This window comes from Protopterus annectens, chromosome 5.part0 (assembly GCF_019279795.1).
Source record: "Protopterus annectens isolate FY-2018-M chromosome 5.part0, PAN1.0, whole genome shotgun sequence".
Classification (NCBI taxonomy): domain Eukaryota; kingdom Metazoa; phylum Chordata; order Ceratodontiformes; family Protopteridae; genus Protopterus; species Protopterus annectens.
The window spans coordinates 770593484-770612427 of NC_056735.1; the positions used below are offsets into that span (position 1 = coordinate 770593484).

At 42.0% G+C, this 18944-nt stretch overlaps 1 protein-coding gene across 3 annotated transcripts in view; it reads left to right on the forward strand.

The window, feature by feature from the left end:
* The window catches only part of ATM (ATM serine/threonine kinase), a 3174581-nt gene that overhangs the window by 1079956 nt on the left and 2075681 nt on the right, over positions 1-18944 (forward strand). For all 3 annotated transcript variants that reach the window (XM_044072618.1, XM_044072619.1, XM_044072620.1), the window contains one exon: positions 11341-11458. In XM_044072618.1, the coding sequence (XP_043928553.1) occupies positions 11341-11458 (118 nt within the window). The remainder of the gene's footprint in view (positions 1-11340; positions 11459-18944) is intronic.

Below are 18944 nucleotides of genomic sequence, written 5' to 3' on the forward strand. Positions count from 1 at the left end.
AATTAGCAGTATAAATAACACTGGGTTATCTCTCAAGATATGTAATTTGCAGTGCAAATATTTAGGCCAGTTTTTTTCAACAACATCTAAAGTTTAACCTGATGTTATGCAGTAATGTGTAAGTCACTTGCTTTTTGAAGTATTAAGTACATATGGAATATTGTTTGTTTTTATAATTACTAACAAACGACTAGCATTATCTCAGGTATAGTGTGATATAAATGGAAATTGATAATGGATTTCAATGTTTGCCACCATTGGCACATCATATCCCTCAATAACACACAGGGATCTCAGTTGTGAATATATGAACATGAATATGAAGATATGAAAAATAAGCAACAAATGATTAATATTTGTATTGTGCACATCCTAGATTAACAGTCTTGGTGTCATTTTGACGGTAACTCCTTGCACTTTCTAATACTGCCTATTATTAGCTGGTAAATTGCTTATTTAAAGAAGCTAGACCCCCCCCCCCCAAAAAAAAAGGTCTGGGTGCCATAATGTGAGCTATGGTTGTGAACTGGAGATGTACAGAAAAATGAGCTTTAGGCATGAATGAGTTATACATCAATCACTGATAAAGACTCCCCCACCTGTCATTTAAACTGCCCCTAACAGCACAGTAATCAAAACTGCTTTAAAATATAACATGCAGTCTGCATCATGAAAATTTTTAAATAAATACTCATAAGAACAACTGGTTTATGGTGCAGTTACTTCCTCGTTCACTTCAGTGTCCTTCTAAGCTTTAATGGCAAAGTGGGCTATATGTTTACAGTTTACCCACAGGCTTAACAAAGTCAACAAGGTTCCAGACTTTCTCAGTAATTTTTTCTTGTCAAACCATAATTCATACATGTGTTCCTATATCCCATAGGATTAATGCTTTGTAGACTCCCATTTATTCACTAATTTCAGTTTTGGTGATGATCTTCCTGATCATCTCCATTCCCTAACACCATCTCTGGTTCAAGTCCATGGTATTTCTGATTGTTATCGTCTGCTTCTGTCCTTTATTTCTGTCTCTGCAACATTTACCTTTGGGACAACGGAATAAGTCTCATTGGCAAGCTCCCTGTATGTGCTTTGTTGTCAGAACTGAACCCAGAGCTGACATGCTCCACTTAAAGAAACCCAATCCCTCTGAGCTACATGCTCTAGGGACCTAAACCTTGTCACCACAATAAACAGAACATGCTGGAGGGATAGAGTCCTGTCCCAGAGACTTCCCATACTCTGGAACAAACTACCTATCTATATCAAACAAAGTTCCTCATTAGCACTCTTCAAAAAAAAAAAATCATGATGATTGGATGGGAGATAGGAAATTCACCCCAAGGATCACTTCTGTGGCTCTGCTCGACAGGGGCACAAGAAAATCATTTTCTTGGGTGGCGAAAGCCAGGGTACCTCTTTGGCTAGGCTTATGTAGGCCCTAGGGCCAATAGCCTAGTACCTTCCTATGAACCTATAAGAATGAGGTGCAGATTCTCCTTCTGCTTAATGGCCCACTCTTTGTTGGATAAACCGTTTTTATTTCCTCCTTTGCCTGTTCTACATCAGAAAATGACGTTGATCCTTCAAGGGAAAAATATTGCGAAGACAGCTGTGTACAGCAACTTGAATCTCGCACCTACTTCTTGGCATTCTCTGACTGCTGGGATAAACTTGCTTCTCTTCTGCTTGGTGTACAGTGAGTAAAATAATTTACACACACACACACACACACACACACACACACACACACACACACACACACACACACACACATGGTTGTCTCCAATTTTTAATACTTTTCCTTTCTGCCACATTGTTGAAAAGCTCATCTTTGGCATGATTGCATCTTTATTAATGTAGGTCTTGGCTACCTTCTCATGACCAGGTTTTAAAAATACACATGGTGTGCCCTTTCAGTTAAATCCTGCTGTAGAACACTAGTCCAGTTTTTTTTTTTTATGTTCCTTCCAGTTATCTGGTAGAGCAGAAACTCCCAGGTTTTCTCTACACTTTCTCTTCTAAGTCTACTATTCTTTGAAATGGCTTTTCCTGAGAAGTCTTTATACTCTGCCAACTTCCATTTTAATGTCTGAATCTGAATCTGATGTTCTCTTTTTCATTCTTCCTCAACATGTGGTTACGGATCTAACCTTGGATCTGACTCTGCATATCTCAGACTTACGGATGCAACTCTCGAGCTCCTTCATCTACCCATAATGTCCCAGCTAGCATACAATACCTCAGATCTCATTTGCCTTCATATCGCACGGTTGCAAATCCTCTCTCAGAAGCCCTTTTTCAATCGTATGAGCATTTGTGAGTATTTTTTATTTATGATATTGTATTCCAAGACATTCCTTACATCCTCCTCCTTCTGTCTAGTATTTTTGGAGTTTCTACATCTTAGCCCTTATTCAACCTCTTTATTTCTATCATTTTAGGTATCCTTGTTGCGTACCATTGTTAGTACCAGTTTTCTTTACTTTCTACTTCTTTTCTACCCTTTTTAGGGTATTTTCTCCTACCATTGTTGGTAGTTGTATATCTATAAAAAATTCTTTCTTTCCTTTCTGTTTTAGTTGGTAGTTAATGCCGAAAAGCAAATTGGTTTTAAAAAATGCACTTCCTTTGGGCACAGAATCCCAAATGCTGATGCCGACAGGAAGTCTGTTTATTGCTTAGTAGCAGCACACCTTGGTAATAACTGTGCTGTCTGTGCTACCTTTAATAATAGGGCAGTTGCAAATAGGAGGAGCAGGTTAGTCCTTAAGGGATTGCTTATCACCTTCTTGTTCTTCCTTCTCCTCTAGGGCTCAACCCCCAAGTAAGCATTCTGAAGCTCTATCCGAGTCTAGAAAAAGATCATTCCTTGATCTGCAAAGAGTCCTTGTATCTCTGTGACTTCGGAGCCTCCTCAGAAGACTCAAAGTTCTTTGGATTCTACTTTCTCAGATCCAAAATGGAAACCTTTAGATACTAAACCTTCGGATCCAGTTAATTTACCAAGTAAATCTCCAAAACAGCTTTTGGATCCACAAACCTCAGATCTGACCAGTGGTGCTTCAAAGTCTCCTAGAATTCACTCACCCTAGTTCTTGATTGATCCATTGTCTCCTTAGCTCCCCCCCCCCTTTTTTTTTTTCAAACCATGCCAAGGAAACAGTCTAGGCCACAGTTCACTACCTTGTCTGTTCAGACTTGGAAAGAATTCTGGAGGACCTAAGTGGATAGGATGATGAGGAAGTTCATCTGAGCTCAGATTCAGATGGGGTTATTCTGTCTCCATCTCCTTTCAGAGCTGTGAATTTTCCTTCCACTTCCCTTAGATCTGAGAGAGTCTGTGTCAGACCTAAAAACAGTTAAGTCTTCGACACTGACAGTTTCCCTGACTGGTTCTGCTCCTGTCTGTTCGGATTGGGATGGGTCACGGAGCCAAAGCATCAGAGTCTGAGCCGGTGGACTGGGATATACTTAGATGTCGTAGCCATCCTTGCGTATCAGAGCCTTGGTGCTAGATAGCTAATTTCCAGCTCTCTGCTTGAGGCAAGGATCAGGATTGGGTTGAGGATTGGCTGTTTCAGAAATTCTGGCTTTGGTGCAGCTGGTCACAGCTTCTCCTGGTTAGTCTGCATTCAAGGTAGTGTTGAAGGTTTTCCCTCATCCAGAAGATCCAACTTCTCTTTCTTCCTTGGATCTTACTCTTATTCTTCCAGTGGGTCAGAGTTCTGATCCCATCAGACCTACTGCAAAGGGACAGCCGGTGCCAATTAGCATCCAGACAGTTTCTGTAGAGAAACTTCCCTCTCTTCTGATACCTCCCCAGAGCATCCCACTGAGGAGGTTCGCCATACAAGAATGTGCAAGGAGGCACATAGATTCCCCTATGGAATCTCTCACAGAAGATACTGACTGTGATGAAGGGGAAGGGTCCTTCAGATCTCCTCCAGAAGACATTTAATTTGGAGACATTCTAGAGATTCTTAAACAGAAAGGTGGATGGTCCTCAAATACTCCTTACCCAGAGGAGTCAGTACTTCTGAAAGCTTTTGGTTCCAGCACATCTATATCTTGGGTGAGTCCCCCAGCTACTGAGTTTATTGACCTAGTCTCTCATGGGGCACAGAAGGAACTGTACTCTGTCGAACCAATTTCCTGTCGCCTAGATAAAATTTTGACACCACCAAAGGATAGACCCCACTGGAGCAAAGGAGTCCCTGTTGATGCTATGCTTGTGGCAGCAGGCACAAAAAAGCAGCTAGCTGAGGAGAGCTTCTCTGTCCATCTCCCTAATATGGAGTCAGGGGCATTGGGCAGATTTGGAAAGTGCATATCTGGTTCAGCAACCTTTGCCTTGAGAACCCTGAATTATTTTACACACTTTACAAGGCTGCAGAGGGATTTGACCAAAGAGCTCTCCAAATCCCTCTCACTATTCATGTCTTTGGAGGACTATAAAAGATCATCCTCACAACTGGTCACTCTATTATCCATTTCCAGTATGTCCATGAGGTTAATATCCCATGCTGTTGAGGGTACTTTACAGGGTGCTGTTTCAGGCATTGCTGTATGGAGACATGTCTGGATGTGGCTATGTGACTTTGTGGAGACTTTCAGGTCTTCTTTCATAATACTTTTTTTGGTGGAATGTCCTTATTTGATTCTTCTGTTAAAGAAATGCTGTCCCATGGTGAGCAGGAGGAAAAAAACCCATCTGCTGTAGGGATTCGCTTTTTTATCCCTCAATGATCTTTTTCTGGAATCAAAGAGGAGGCAAGAAAATGTGGTTCTAGAAATCCCAAGATTCTTTTCAGGACTCGTGCAAAGACAACTCCTTCAGGGGCAGAGGGGGGAGTTTGAATGAAAAATGCCATCCTCACATCAGAGGAGTCCCACAAAACTAGTGTTTCCATGATTCTTTTCCATATAGACCCTTTCAGCGCTCTTGAAGGGTTGCCCAGCTGCTCACCTTTGAAGGCAGTCAGAGGGCACTTGTCCCTGCACCCAGATGCCTGGGCTCTTATAATAATAAAATATATTTGGGTACTAAAAATGTCCAGAGGTTACCATTTTTGGAAATTACCCCAACCAAACGAAGAAAACTTCCCAACATCTTACCCATTCAGACAGAAGCTGCAGCTCAAAAGATTCAAAAGCTACTGGACAAAAGAGTCCTACAGGAGTTCCCACCAGAGAGGATTCGGAACTTACTCGAGGTTCTTAACAGTGCCAAAGAAGACAGGGGTACCCGAGACCAGTTTTGGATCTAAGCAGTCTGAACCAATTTGTGAAGAAGTTAAAGTTCTAAATGGTCACGGTTCAGTCCATCCTGCCCTTTTTGTGCAGGGAGATTTGGACGTGTTAAAAAAAAAATAACTTGGCTTACACATTTACAATGGAAAATTTCATAGTTTCACAGAATGGAAAATGTCAGTAGTCCATCTCAGTCAAAGAGCAGTGTGAATGATCTTCCTGACATTCACTTCTTTTATTGTTGTTCCTGCACAGGTTGTTTCAATTGCATCTGCTGTAACTTCTAAACTGCTTCTGGTGAAAATAAAATTTCTAATCTCCCACAGAAGGGTAGAACAGTCTCCACCTGGACTGTCTGTATAAATGTGCGGCAGGCCTAGAACATGACCCTTGTGTCCTCTGAATAACCATGATCAAAGTTGGCTCTTTTTTTATCGTCTGTCTTGTTACTTGATCAGGGGACATAAACCTGGAAAGAATATTCTTCTGAAGGACAGAGCTTTCATACCAAGCTACCATGGGTCATTGCACTCATAAACTTAAGTGCTGAGGATTTAAGACTATGTGATCCTTGCCAGTTTTGATTTTGTTTCCAACCATCTATGTTCATCGAGTCAAATTAGGATGTGTATAGGTCAAGGGATTAGATCTTTTCCCTCTTTACAGGATGCCAGTAAACTCTAGATATTTTCTTTCTCTGTCTTTTAGATCCACCAAATTCGCTCATAGCTGTTCTGGCTTCTGACAACTCCATGCAAAGCTTTGCGTCATTCATATTTGCTTCCACTTTGTTTAGGTGACCAGTGTCTGCAGTGAGCACATTTTCTAATCCCTTTACTCTATTTTTGGCGTTCTGAATGTATTCCTAAAGAGTAGAATTTACTTTTTGTAATTCCTTTATGATTTGTTGTGGTTCTCAGGAATTCTTCAAAGGTTCATAGGTGTATACTAGGTTAGCAACCACTAGGGCCCTTATCCTAGCTGTGTAACGAAATATAACCCACAAATTTGATTTATATAGGAGGTTATGTACTGACTGCCTCTATCCATTAAAGACATAGGCACCAGACCAAGGGTGAATTTTAATTACTCATCCATTCATCCAAGTTGCGCTTAAATAGAGATAGGGAGGAAGTCGGGTCTCTATTAAAATTGCGAAACCTCATTTACACTAATACGGAAACATTGACACATATATAGAGAGAACCGCGAAAACACCAAACGTTGTGAAGCGTGAAATTCAAAATGTTGAATTGTCATAGTTGGCCAGCCCCACTGCCCCCTACATGCTACCTACCCAAACAAAATAAATAATCCACACTTCCCCATATCTGCACTTCACCCATATAACCCATATCCTAATCAGACATTCACTACACACAAATGTATCTAACTATAAACAACACCCAACTACAGGAAAAGTATAAATTACGTATACATTCAGCTACACAACTATATTATTAAACATGTACTTAACCCTACTTCTAACCGTAAAGTAAAGGTTGCATGTATTACTATGTATGCACTTACCTTAACCCGCACCCTAACCCTAAGTTCCGTAACTATTGCACACTTACGTTAGGGAGCTGTACCGGATAACAACCAACTATGACGATTCGACATTTCGAATTTCGCACTTCAGGACGTTTGGTGTTTTCGTGGTTCGCTATGTATGTGTCAACATTTCTGTATTTGCGTAAGTGAGGTTTCACGATTTTAATATAGACCCAAGGAACTCTACCTCAGTTGGATGGGGAGCCTGTTTCAGAGAATGGGAATTCTTTGAGAAACATATCTGTCCCTCCAGAATGTCATGTTTATGTCACAAGTGAAATTTAGGTCTCTTAATCTAGTAGTTCTGTTGCTGTTTGGCAGATGTGCAAAAGGTTCATCAAAACAGGATCGGAGGGCTGCCTTGTATGTCAGACAAAGATCACCTCTCAAAAGTCTATGTTAGAGTAAAGAGATAGGGCTTTGAGGCAATCATATAGAGCATTGAGTTTGCTCCCTTATTATTTTTGTCAGGATCCTTTGTGGATGTTCCAGTTGCTGCAGGTGTCTGGTCAGATACATATACAGTAGGAGGCATTATACTCTGGGTATGATAAGGGCTGAGTACAGTAGTATGATTACCTCTTTGGACCTAGATGTCATGCCATTGCTTATAAGATGAGCAACAACATAAAATGATTTTCGTACTGCCTTGGACAGATGTTGGTTTAAGGCTAGGTTACAGTCTACATGAGTTCCCAGATCCCTGACTGTAGAATTAACTTTTATTGTTGTTTTATTGATATAGTTACCCGGGGTGACCAGCTTCCCAAAAGGTACCATAATGCATCTCTTGGTAATGAGTTTTAAGCAATGGCACCAATCATTAGTTTGTATTTGACATCCCTGAAGGGTGTTGTCATCAGAGGGGGAGGGATTCAGTGATTGCTCCCAGTTTGCAATCATCTACAAACCTGGTTAGCCAGAGGCCTTCGGCATTGGCTTTGACATTCAAGACATAAATGCCAGAGGAGTGAGTCTATCGTAGAGTTCTAGGGGACTCCAGTGATGACTGGCCCCTTTGTGGAGGTGGCCTCACCAGTTCTAACCTTCTGGGTCATATCAGTGAGTCAGCTAACTATCCAGCATGTTATAAAGGGGTTTATACCTAGCTTCATAAGTTTGTTGACAATGCATGAGTGGAGTATTGTATCAAATGCTTTAGCCAGATCTGGGAAGGCAGTATGCATCATTTTCCCCTCATCCATGCCTTAGTGACATTTTCAAACAAGTCCACCAGATTCCATAAGCATGACCTTTTGTTGACAAAGTCAAACTGGGATGTATTCTGTGTCTGGAGGCCTCCTATGTCCTTGTTGACAATTTCCATGATGATTCTTTCCATGGCTTTGCAAATAAGACTAGTCAGACTAATGGGTCTGTAGTTTCCTGGATCTGTTGTAGGCCCTCCCTTATGAAGGAGGTTATCATTGCAGTCCTCCAGTCTGAATTCTCTCCTTTCATTTCTTCAGGATTTTGTATAAATGCTGAAACAAATTTAGTGAAATAATAGTGTGGACATGTAGTTGACCCTTTGGGTACTTGAATTATCTTTTTACTGTTGATTGCTTTCATCTTAGGTATGTGCACGTATTTTTTGCTGTCTTTTTTCAGTCAACAGCCCTCTCCCATTCTATAAATTCATTTGTTTTCCATCACAGGGGATGAGTGTTAATCGGAGGAGCTTTCATTCAAACAATACTGATGAGTGGTTTGAGATTTTATTCATGTTTTGTGGCCCTATATCTAGCACACACACAGTAAAATAGCTCTCAAATCTCAAATCTCAACAGTGTCCAGTAGAAATTCAGAAATAATCAGGGACACTTTTTAAAATATTAGTGCTATTCTGAAGTAAAAGAAGTCTGTAACTTAAATTATTGTAATCCTTTATTAAGTGTAAATCGTGATCTTTTTCCAAAAGTCACCATTTTGAGGTGGGATTAAAAGGGAGAGAGTTAAAATATGAGTTCAAATCAGGGATGTTCTTGAAAAATCAGGGACATTTGAGAGGTATGCTTAGTGAAGCACCAGGGTGGGACATAAAGGGGTGTTTTCTCCAAGCTGCTGTGCTCCTCCCTGCAAGGCATGACTGTTGGTTTCTCTGGTTTCTGTTGAGGAAAATGCATCTCCCATTATGCTCCTGAGTGTGTGCATCTCCATCCCCTGGGAGAGGTGAGTGGGCAATACTGTCTCATTCCTTGCCTCCCTTCCTGGTGCCGCCAATTTTGGGGCTGCTGTCTAAATTATAGTTGCCTTGTTCACAGTCAGGGCTCTGTCTCTCCTTGCCTCTGAGGCAGGCTAGCACATGTATTTCTCAGACTTAAGTATTCTTGGTGCAAAAGTCCCACTTTTTAAGAGTTAGAGAGGGGTAAGATTAAGTATTAACTTTCTGTTATGGAGAGGAATGGATCTCATTTGCCTAGGCTGCTACTCATTTCCCATCTTAGTCAGATGGTCCCATTGTTCAGTGTGTGAAATCAAGCTGAATTCCCAGTTAGTTCTTGAAGATTTTATAGCAAAGTTCAACTAACAGGGTAAGATTGTTATATTTGCAAATCTTTTCAAGTATAAGTGTAAATATTTGCTTTGAGATATGAAAATTATATGATTCCATTCTTTGTTTCTGAGAAGTATACATTTTTTTTTTGTTCTGTGACAGTTTCCAGTGAGTAAGTGTTGTGTACTGCTTTTAGTACGTTAGAAGTATTTTGCAACGGACAAGAGTGTGGTACAGTGACAAAGACCATCTTCCGTAAAACTTAATGTAACTTAGTACTTGAAGACTTGTTGCATTACTGCCTTGTTTAAAGACCCCCAGATAAACAGTGGGGTTTGCGAATCTTTGATGTGATGTCAGCTTTGTCTCCCCAGATAGAGGACTAAGTGTACCCAGTTGTAATAAAGAATTGAAGGATTTTATCCAGGAGGGGAAGATGGCAAGAGTCAAGTGGGATAAGCTAATCATTCCAGTAGGACAAGGTGGTTAAGGATTACATTGATTTGAAGGGATATTTTAAAGCTACACAGTTAAGGCTGTTATACATAACACAAGCAGAAAGCTACAATTCAAAGTGGAAAGAGATGATGATGAAGCAGGGGGAAATTCAACAAGTAAGGAGAGAGTGGGGTTTTGGATGCAGATCCGTAAGAAGAATGGCAACGGTCATACTGAATATTGTATTCATAAAGTAGAAGAAAGTATTCTAAGAACTAAGACAACTTGGGAATGGAAAAAGGAGATTCGGATAATAGAGTGACATTAAATAGGTAGAGGGGCTGGAATTTACTGGAGGGAACTGGTAAAGGAACCATGTAATTAAACATGGAAAGGTAATGAAGTGGGAAGAGGCCAAGAAGACGTGGACTGCAGGCGAGAGACTGCCTTCTCTACCAGAGATTGATATTAGATTATAGCAAAGAAAAAGGGGTAGGGAATCCTAAGTTAAAGATCTGTAGGGCTGATAGAGTTTCTAGTTGAATCTAAAAGAGTAGCTGCTATTAAAAATGGAATAATTAGTAGGGCATGTAAAATATTGCACTATAATTATAGGAATCAGAGTAAGTTAGAAATGATTGGAAAAAAGATTGGATAATGGCTCGCAAATATGCAACAAAATCTAGAAGATTTAGGATTTTTGCTTGGAAGTGTCTGAACATGTATTTTTATACCCAGCAGACTGCAAAGAATTTTTACTTGAGTAGCTGCCAAATGATGGAACAAATCTTTGGGGAGTGTAATGAGTTGACAGACTTTAAAATTTTCCTACAGAGTACTCTGTTAGAAATACTGGGCAAGCAAATGGGTGTAACTAAGGAAATGTCTTTTGAGCTGGGATACAAGATCTGAATTGCCTAGACATAGTAAGGCCTTGTTAAGTTTAATGCCGGTGTCTGCCAAAAAAGCAGTTGTTAGAAAAAGAAATCAAAGTCTGAACCAACCATGTATGAAGTAGTGAATATTGCAACAGAGATAAAAAAATGAAGCGTGATCTTTAGAAAACTGTAGGAATAAATTACATAGAAAAAATGGTAATTGTGGGAGCAGTACATGCAGAAAAATGTTTTGGCAGAGGAATAAGGTTTAAGGGAAGGCAGGAATTGACTAAATTATGTAACATTCGATTGATTTATATTATACAGAAGAATATATGTGAGATATGTTTGTAACTATGAACATATTGCTATTTGTTTTCTTTTATATAAATGTAAGTTTGCATCTGTCACAAGGTGTTTAATAAAAGTGTACCCAGTTCTAATATAAAACCTAATCATTGATACAGTCTGCATAAAAGTTGTATAGCTACAGAATGAAAACATAATTTTGCCCCATATTTCTAGGTTTCTCTAACGATATTTTGAGACCTGTACTGTAGAACACATCTCTTTTATTTTTAAGGAAACATTCACAGTTCTGGTGTGAAGCTTAATGAGTAATAATGTCCATAAACTTCATTCATCTAAAGATCTCTTTGTCTCTTCAAATTGTTTTGAGACCTTTTTATACTATAGTGACACTTGTCTTTACTTTCTAAGTCTTTTTCAGCAGATGGGGTCTCATCATCCTGGAAAACTTAAAGCATTTCCATTGAAAAAACAACAAAAAGCCTTTGAAAATGTTTACATGAGAGTCCAAGAAGGGATGAGACTACAGGTATTTGTATGGCTAAATTCAACATAAAGTAATTTAGTAATGTAAGTGATTTAACTATCAAAGATAATTTTATCTTTGGAAAAATAGTGTCATGAATGTTGCTGTACAATATGATAATTTTATTTTAGTCTATTAGCTCTAGATGGTTGTCACTGTTGACACCCTCACCCTTTGTGCAAAAATGGGAAAAGAGGTTGTGTATGACTAGGTCTCTTATTCAGGAGCCTTGTAGAAGATAAAACAGATGTACAGAAATATGATGTGCCACATCCCTAAAATTTAAAGACAGATGTTGCAACCTATGTGCAGGTGAGCATTCTAATTATGCAGGTACAAAAACTCTGATGGACTTCAGAGCAGTGTAAGAGCCAAAGCATTATATTGAGAACTATGACAGAACCCTTTCCTTGTTGAGTAACATCTGTTTTCCAAAGTGCTATATAAGGCAGCATATTAAAATGTGATTGAAGTGTTCTTTTGCCTTCAAGAACAATAGAAAAGTACATTGAGACAGTTAGTTTACTATGAATGCACTTTTATTACAATACAGTAACAAACAATTTATCATATTTAATGCTATTAGGCAGAATTTGAAATGCATACAGTGACTAATAAACAAGAATTAAAGATAACACCTACTAAAACTATAACAGTACTGGACATACTGCTTAGATGTTCATCGTAATGTTGCATTCATAACCTCTGTGAATTTTTGTCTATATGCGATCGGTATTTATCCCAACTTCCAGAGTTCTTTAACCTTTTACTTACCTCCAGCTCCCACATCCCACCTGAATGCCAAGAAGTTGGTGGTATAAGAGTGAGATTTGCCAGCACCATCTTTTTTTCCTTCTTGTCACAGTATTTTTGTGATAGTGGTGACACTGCAGCATGTCATTCACTTCTACAGCCCAAATAAGTACCTTTTCAGATAAACATTTTCTTATCTGTCTGTTTTTTCCCCACTGTAGCCTGTTTATATGTCTGAATTTGATATTGAAAAAGTCAGTAATCAGCTAGAGCATGGGAAACAAATCCCCTCACAAAGACTTCATCTTGTAAATTTTGCTTAGCAGCACAATGTAGCCGTTTTTCCCCACTATGCTCAGTTCAACCCAAGGGAGATCATGCATCATGTTCAAGCTGTTGAATCACCTATTTTTAAATGAAGACACAGGTCTTGTCCTCTAACGCCATAACCTCTGCCATGCCCTGTTGTAGCTACTCATCTGAAAAAATAAAGTATTGGGAAAAGCACCTGAAGGACAAGCACATGGAGATCATCAGCTAGTTGGAATCTGGTATTCCTAGGGCCAGTGACAGAGAGGTGCAATCTCTAACTGTGTAGTGTCTGTCACTATGAATTCTTTGTCACAATCCCTGTACATGGTGTAACACTACCAGATAATGGTACATCCTAATGGGTCAAATACACTGTGTAGTCTGTTGGTCCAGAGACCTTTCTGAGATGTCCAGGCTCCAATGCCGTAGTTGTGATAGAGGGGTGGTATCCCCACATTTTTTGTGCATGTGGATTAGTGGAGAACATATCAAGAAAGCAGATTTCTGAATATGATCAGAGGCCTCAAAGGTGGATACTCCTACTGAATTGAGGACAAAACCCTTCAAACCAAAAGGGACATCTGCCTGATTGCTTGATTCCTGGGCTGAGTGAATCCTTGTCCATCTGTGTATCCCAGGCTCCTCTTCAGGATTTATTCTAGCTGTCTCAGAATTTTGTGGATTTCTTTAAGTACAGGTAGTCTGCTACAAGCCTAACATCAGAGTCAGGAGAATTAATTTCTAAGAATAGGAGGAGGACGTCTTCAACTCTTAATGGCTTATGATGACCAGCTGACTTCTTTCTCTTATTTTGAATCAGACTCAGATACTAAGAATACCATATCCTCTGCTTCCTCAACCAGGAACAACTTATTTGGGGACACCCTTTGTAGGATGAACAAAGTCTTCAGATGGGAAACTGGAGAGGTTCCCCTGGTCTGAATAAAGATATAGTGACTTCATGGGCCTGCTTGCAAAGAAAACCTGCACTTTTATTACCCTGGCCTTTAGGGGCCTTAACTGACAGGCTCATGGTGTAATACTTGGAATTCTGCCTTCAGCCATCTCAAGTCTAAAGCAGCAGGAATAAAAAATAAGTGTGTTAAAGGAGAAATTTGAATTGTGCATCTTTATTGTTCATGTTGTTATGCATTTTGTGAAATATGGCTGTGATACATTGGTTGCATCATGCAGGGCAGCAACTACAGAATCTGTTATTACGAGATGTGCATGACCAAGGACTTGGCCCCACCAAGTTCACTGATGGCTATAATCTGGGAGCAATCACTGAATCCCCAAACAATGTTGACATCCTGCAAACAGGCCTAAAGTTGACAACTGGTGCCAAACCCATAGTCTGAAACTAAATGCTAAAAAAATGCGTAATCATACCCTTTGGTAAATTAGGTATCCCTGCATATTATTGATAGTGCACCCCTAAAAGTAGACTCTGTGAGGGACCTAGGAACACAGACAGTAACCTAAACTTTTTACACCTGGTAGCTACGGTAGTGAGGAAATCCTTCTGTGTGGCTCAACTTATATGTAAAGATATGGCATGAAAGTCAAAGGAAGTCATTGTGCTCAGCCCTCAACAGGCTCATTATCGAGTACAATGCTCCCTTCTGCATATACCTAACCAGGCACTTAAATCAATTGGAGTGGCCCCAGAGATTTCTCACTAAAAAAAAGTGCAAATAGTAAGACACATCTTATGCAGACTGACTAAAAGCCAAATCTATTTAATCTGTCTCATATTGTTGATTGAGAGGTGACTTATGCCTGAACTGCAAGGCATTCTCTGATCCAGCCCTGATGAAAATGTTACAAATTTGCAAGAAAAAATGTATGAGGGTTACATGTTCCATGGACCTGAACCTTATTTGTAACTCTAACAGAACTTGCTGGCAAGACAGATTCTTATCCCAAAGGTTAACTCATCTATGCAGTAAAATTCCCATCTTTGTACAACAAAGCCCGTCCCTCACTCTCTTCAAAAATAATTTGGATAAATGGATATAGGAAACTGTAAATTCTATCTTGGGGTGCTGCCCATGTCCTTTATGGACTGAAGCAGTCTGTAAAATGACTCAGGGCTCCAAAACCCAAAGACCCACTACCCCATCCCATATCTGGGGAATTAAGATATAATGCTGTCATATTGTTGGTATTATTGAATAGGCTTGTAAAGGCTGTTGTGCCATTCGCCTGGTAATCAATTATGAACCTGTTTCTCTCTCCCTCTTCAAACATCCCACCCACCCCTTCTCTCTCAATCCCTTTAAGAACCATCTGGGCTTCTTTGCAAAAGAATGGGAGGAGAATATCCAGGATAAGTGGATCTGCCTAACTCCATAGAGTGGAGGCATGGAATCCTGGCTGTAATCTGGGGGGGGGGGGTTCAATTAGAGGCCCTGGCACTGAAGGAACCAATGTGGGAGGGAGAGGAGTGAAAGGGCTTGGGCCATTTGCCTCTCCCTGGGAATTGGAAAGGGTTGTTTGTTTTTGGGTGCACACATGGTAGCTGCAAAGTCCCCTGATGCACAGCAAGGAAACCACTTTACATACATTGAGGTTGGTGGATGGGACTGCCTGATGGAAACATCCCTTGAAAAAGTGAGATGAAAGCCATTATGGACAGCCCATTGTACAGCTCTTCACTTGCACAGCCATTTGTGAGCATGAACATGGGGCTGAAAAATGGGGAAAAGCCCTCAAACCACTCCTGATGTCTGTTTATAGGAAACCCTCTCTTGGCTGCCTTTTGCTGTCTGTGACGAGGAAACAAATGAGTCAGTAGGATTAAAGGGGTCTGATGATAGGCAGACATAGAGGTAAATGAGCAAAAAAAAAAATCAGTATTAAGTCATGGTGGTAGCTTAGTTTTTAGGCAAACTCAAATTCATGAACTCCTGTTCCTGAAGAACACGTTATATGTTGGTAACACTCCTGCTTGGAAGCTCTCGTATTGTGAACAATAGTGAGAGTATGAAAAACTACAGTACAGGGTTTTACTGAAGGCTCTGTAGGAAGGAACTTGGAGATCTTTATTAGATACGGCAAACTTAAACAAATTTCTAAAAGTTCCAAAGATGTAATGGGATCCTGTCTCGCCTACATTCATGACAGATGGGTTCGGAGCCGATCCATCGGCTCCGACTCGGCAACTAATACACTAGCACGAAGTCTCTCATTGGCTGGGCTACTCCCTATCCCAGGATGCACTACACCTGCTTCCCCAGATCTCGTTTGCCGCTTTACAAGCTGGACGTGGTCTCGACTTGGCTGGAGCTAAGTGGTTCTTTTTACCTTTTACTGGTCTTTGACCTTGGGGTTTTTCTCTATATATTAACCAAACAGCTGTTTTAACAGCTATTCTTTGTAATTTGTATATCTCATGTCTGTGTTTGAGTGATTTCTAGTACTTTATTTTTTTCAGTTGGGCAAGGCCCGTTTAAGTTAGAGGGCCTTTGCCCTACCTTTGACTGCTGTTTAACTGCTACTTAAGTTGTGGTTAGTTGTTCTTCGGGCTAGGCCCGTTTAAATTAGAGGGCTTAGGGTCGTTGAAGTTGTATTGTCTGTGTCAGTTCACTGTGTTCTTTTTTGAGGTAAAATTTCCTCAGTACTCGCGCCATTGTGTCTCGCGCTCTTTATTGGCGCTTTTTTGTGATAGTCTTATTGCTTGTTGAGTGCCTGTATTTTGTCAAAGGAGCAGAAGTCAGGCTTTAAAAAATGCACTCGGTGCAGTTACAAAATGTCCATCACAGACAGCCATTCAGTTTGCGTTTATTGTTTGGGGCCGAAACATCTGCAGGAGACATGTAGTGTCTGTCATGCTTTCTCCGCTAGGGTTCTTCAAGAACGCAAGAACAAGCTGATTTTGAAAGGGCTTATTAAACCCTCCTTTGAGGAAGCTTTAAATCCTCCTGTTGCTTCCAAAAAGAAAAGATCGTCGGCACCGACAAGTCCGTCGGAGCCGACTTCTAAAAAGACTAAATTGACCTCTTCTTCCTCGGCTCCACTGACTTCGGGGCCGAGGGTCGAAGGGTCTGCCTCGATACCTCCTACTGCTCCATTGCCTTCGGATCCGCAAGTTGGAGTATCGAGAGGTGAATCACCTCCATCGGTTCCAATGGCTTCGGAGCCGGTGGAAGTGCGCAGCTCAGACTCTTCCCCCTCGGCTCCGAAGAAGGCTCCTTCGGTGCCGATGGTGGTCCATGATGTGGTGGAGTCGGCGCCGATAGTTTTGGAGCCGTATCGGAGCCGGTCCCCTTCTCTCTCGGAGCCGAGAAGAAAATCTTCTCGAGTGTCTACCTCCTCTAAATCCTCGAGACTGTCAGATTTGGACCTGGATAGGGTTTTACAGAGGCTATTCCAGTCTCCAGTGTTTACTAAAATGGTCTCGGCTCCAGCACAGTTTGCTTCGGAGCCGATCCCCCCTCCAACGCATTTGATTCCTCCTCCAACCTCTTCGGAGCCGTTGGAGCTGGTGGTGGTGGAGCAATGTGGAGCCATACGGTCGGAGCAGAGACCCCTTACAGGCCTTTCGGCTCCGACTATGCTTCCTACCCTGTCCTCCGGTTCAGGGTTTGGTACTGCGACCTCTTCAGCCGGGCCCGAGGGGAATACTTTGGGATTAGGTGCTTGTGCCTAGTCTTCCTCTCGAGCATCGGCTGCTGGAATTCCCAGTGCCATCGTGGCCTCTAGACCAGTGACTTCCTTGGATTCTGGAGGTCCGGCCTTTGAGGCCATGAGGAGCGCGCTGGCCATGCCTTTGCCGGTTCAACTAGATTCTACCTCACCGTCCCTGGATTTGGAGACTGGTGCCTCTGTTGTGTTGCAGCCCCCCGGCAGCGGGGCCCCAGGGCCTGAGGATACCCCATCGGGGTTCCCTTCTTCCGGGTGGTCCGTCCGAAACTGCTTCGGACGAACCCCCACGGAAGAAATTGTGTAAGAGGAAGCACGTAGACTCCCAAGATGAGTCTATTACATCGGATACTGACCTCGATGACGCAGAAGGGTCCCACAAATCATCTTCGGATGATATCTCCTTCTCAGATATCTTGGAGATTCTGAGACAGAGAGGTGACTGGCAAGCCAAAACCCCTTCAGCTGAGGAGTCAGTCTTCCTCAAGGCCTTTGGGGCCCAGCCCTCCGCCTCCTGGGTGTCTCCGCCTTCGATGAACTCCTTGATTTGGTTTCTCGAAGGGTGTGGGAACACCCTGATTCTGTGGAACCGGTGCCTGCGAGGCCCAATAAATTCTTGTCAGCCCCCCCCCAGAAAGAATTTCTCACAAAGGGTGTGCCTGTAGATGCTTTGGTGGTGGCTTCTGCCACACAGCAGGACGTGGCAGAGGCTTCGACGTCTATTCATCCTCCTAATAAGGATTCTAGGAGTATGGATAGGTACGGGAAGCGTACCCTGTCCTCAGCGGCCTTTACCTTACGGTCGCTGAACTACTTATGTCATTTTACGAGGCTCCAAAGGGATCTTCTCAAAGAGCTAAATGACTCTCTTGTTGGTAATCTACCTGAGGCGCTGGCCCCGACTGTTGGCGCACAGATGACTACCCTCTTTTCTATTGTTAACTCGTCCATGAGGCTCATTTCGTATGCGGCCGAAGGGGCGAGTAGAGCAGCGGGAACAGGCGTTGCCCTTAGGAGGCAAGCCTGGTTACGCTTGTGTTCGTTCACGGAGGCCTTCAAGTCTTCCTTCGCCGACGCCTTCTTTGATGGGTCATCTTTGTTTGGACCCAAGGTGAAGGACACACTAACTCGGTGCGAGCAGGAGGGCAAGACTTTGACTGCCGTTGGGGCCCGTTTTTCCGCTCCTTCCAGGCCTTATCCCAAGGCTGGGAGAGGAGGGAAAATGTGGTTTAAAAAATCCCAAAAGTCTTTCTCTACTCCACCCAGTGATTCCCCCTCCAGAGGCAGGGGGGGGGGGATTTTGGAAGACGCCGCCCCAGAGGTGGCAGAGGCCCCCGTAACTCTGGAGACCGCGGTTCCTTTCGTGGTTCTTCATACAACCAGCGTTCCTGAGTTGTTGCCCGACTGTGCAACTCCGGAGCCAGTTGGGGGTCGCTTTGCGGCGCACCCACAAGCTTGGGAATCCATAACAAGCGATCGGTGGGTGCTTCGCATTATTACCGGAGGATATATCATCCCCTTCAACAAACCCCCCCTTTCTTTAAGGGAAATCCCGGACGTACCACCCAGTCAGCGGGATCAGGCAGCGTTAGAGGTTTCAAAGCTGCTAGAAAAAAGAGCCATCCAGCCTGTCCCCATCGACCAGATCGGATCAGGAACTTACTCAAAATTATTTTTGGTACCAAAAAAGAAGGGGACTTCAGGCCCATTTTGGACCTCAGTTCATTGAATCGCTTTAAAGAAGTCCAAATTCGAATGGTCACTCTTCAATCTATTC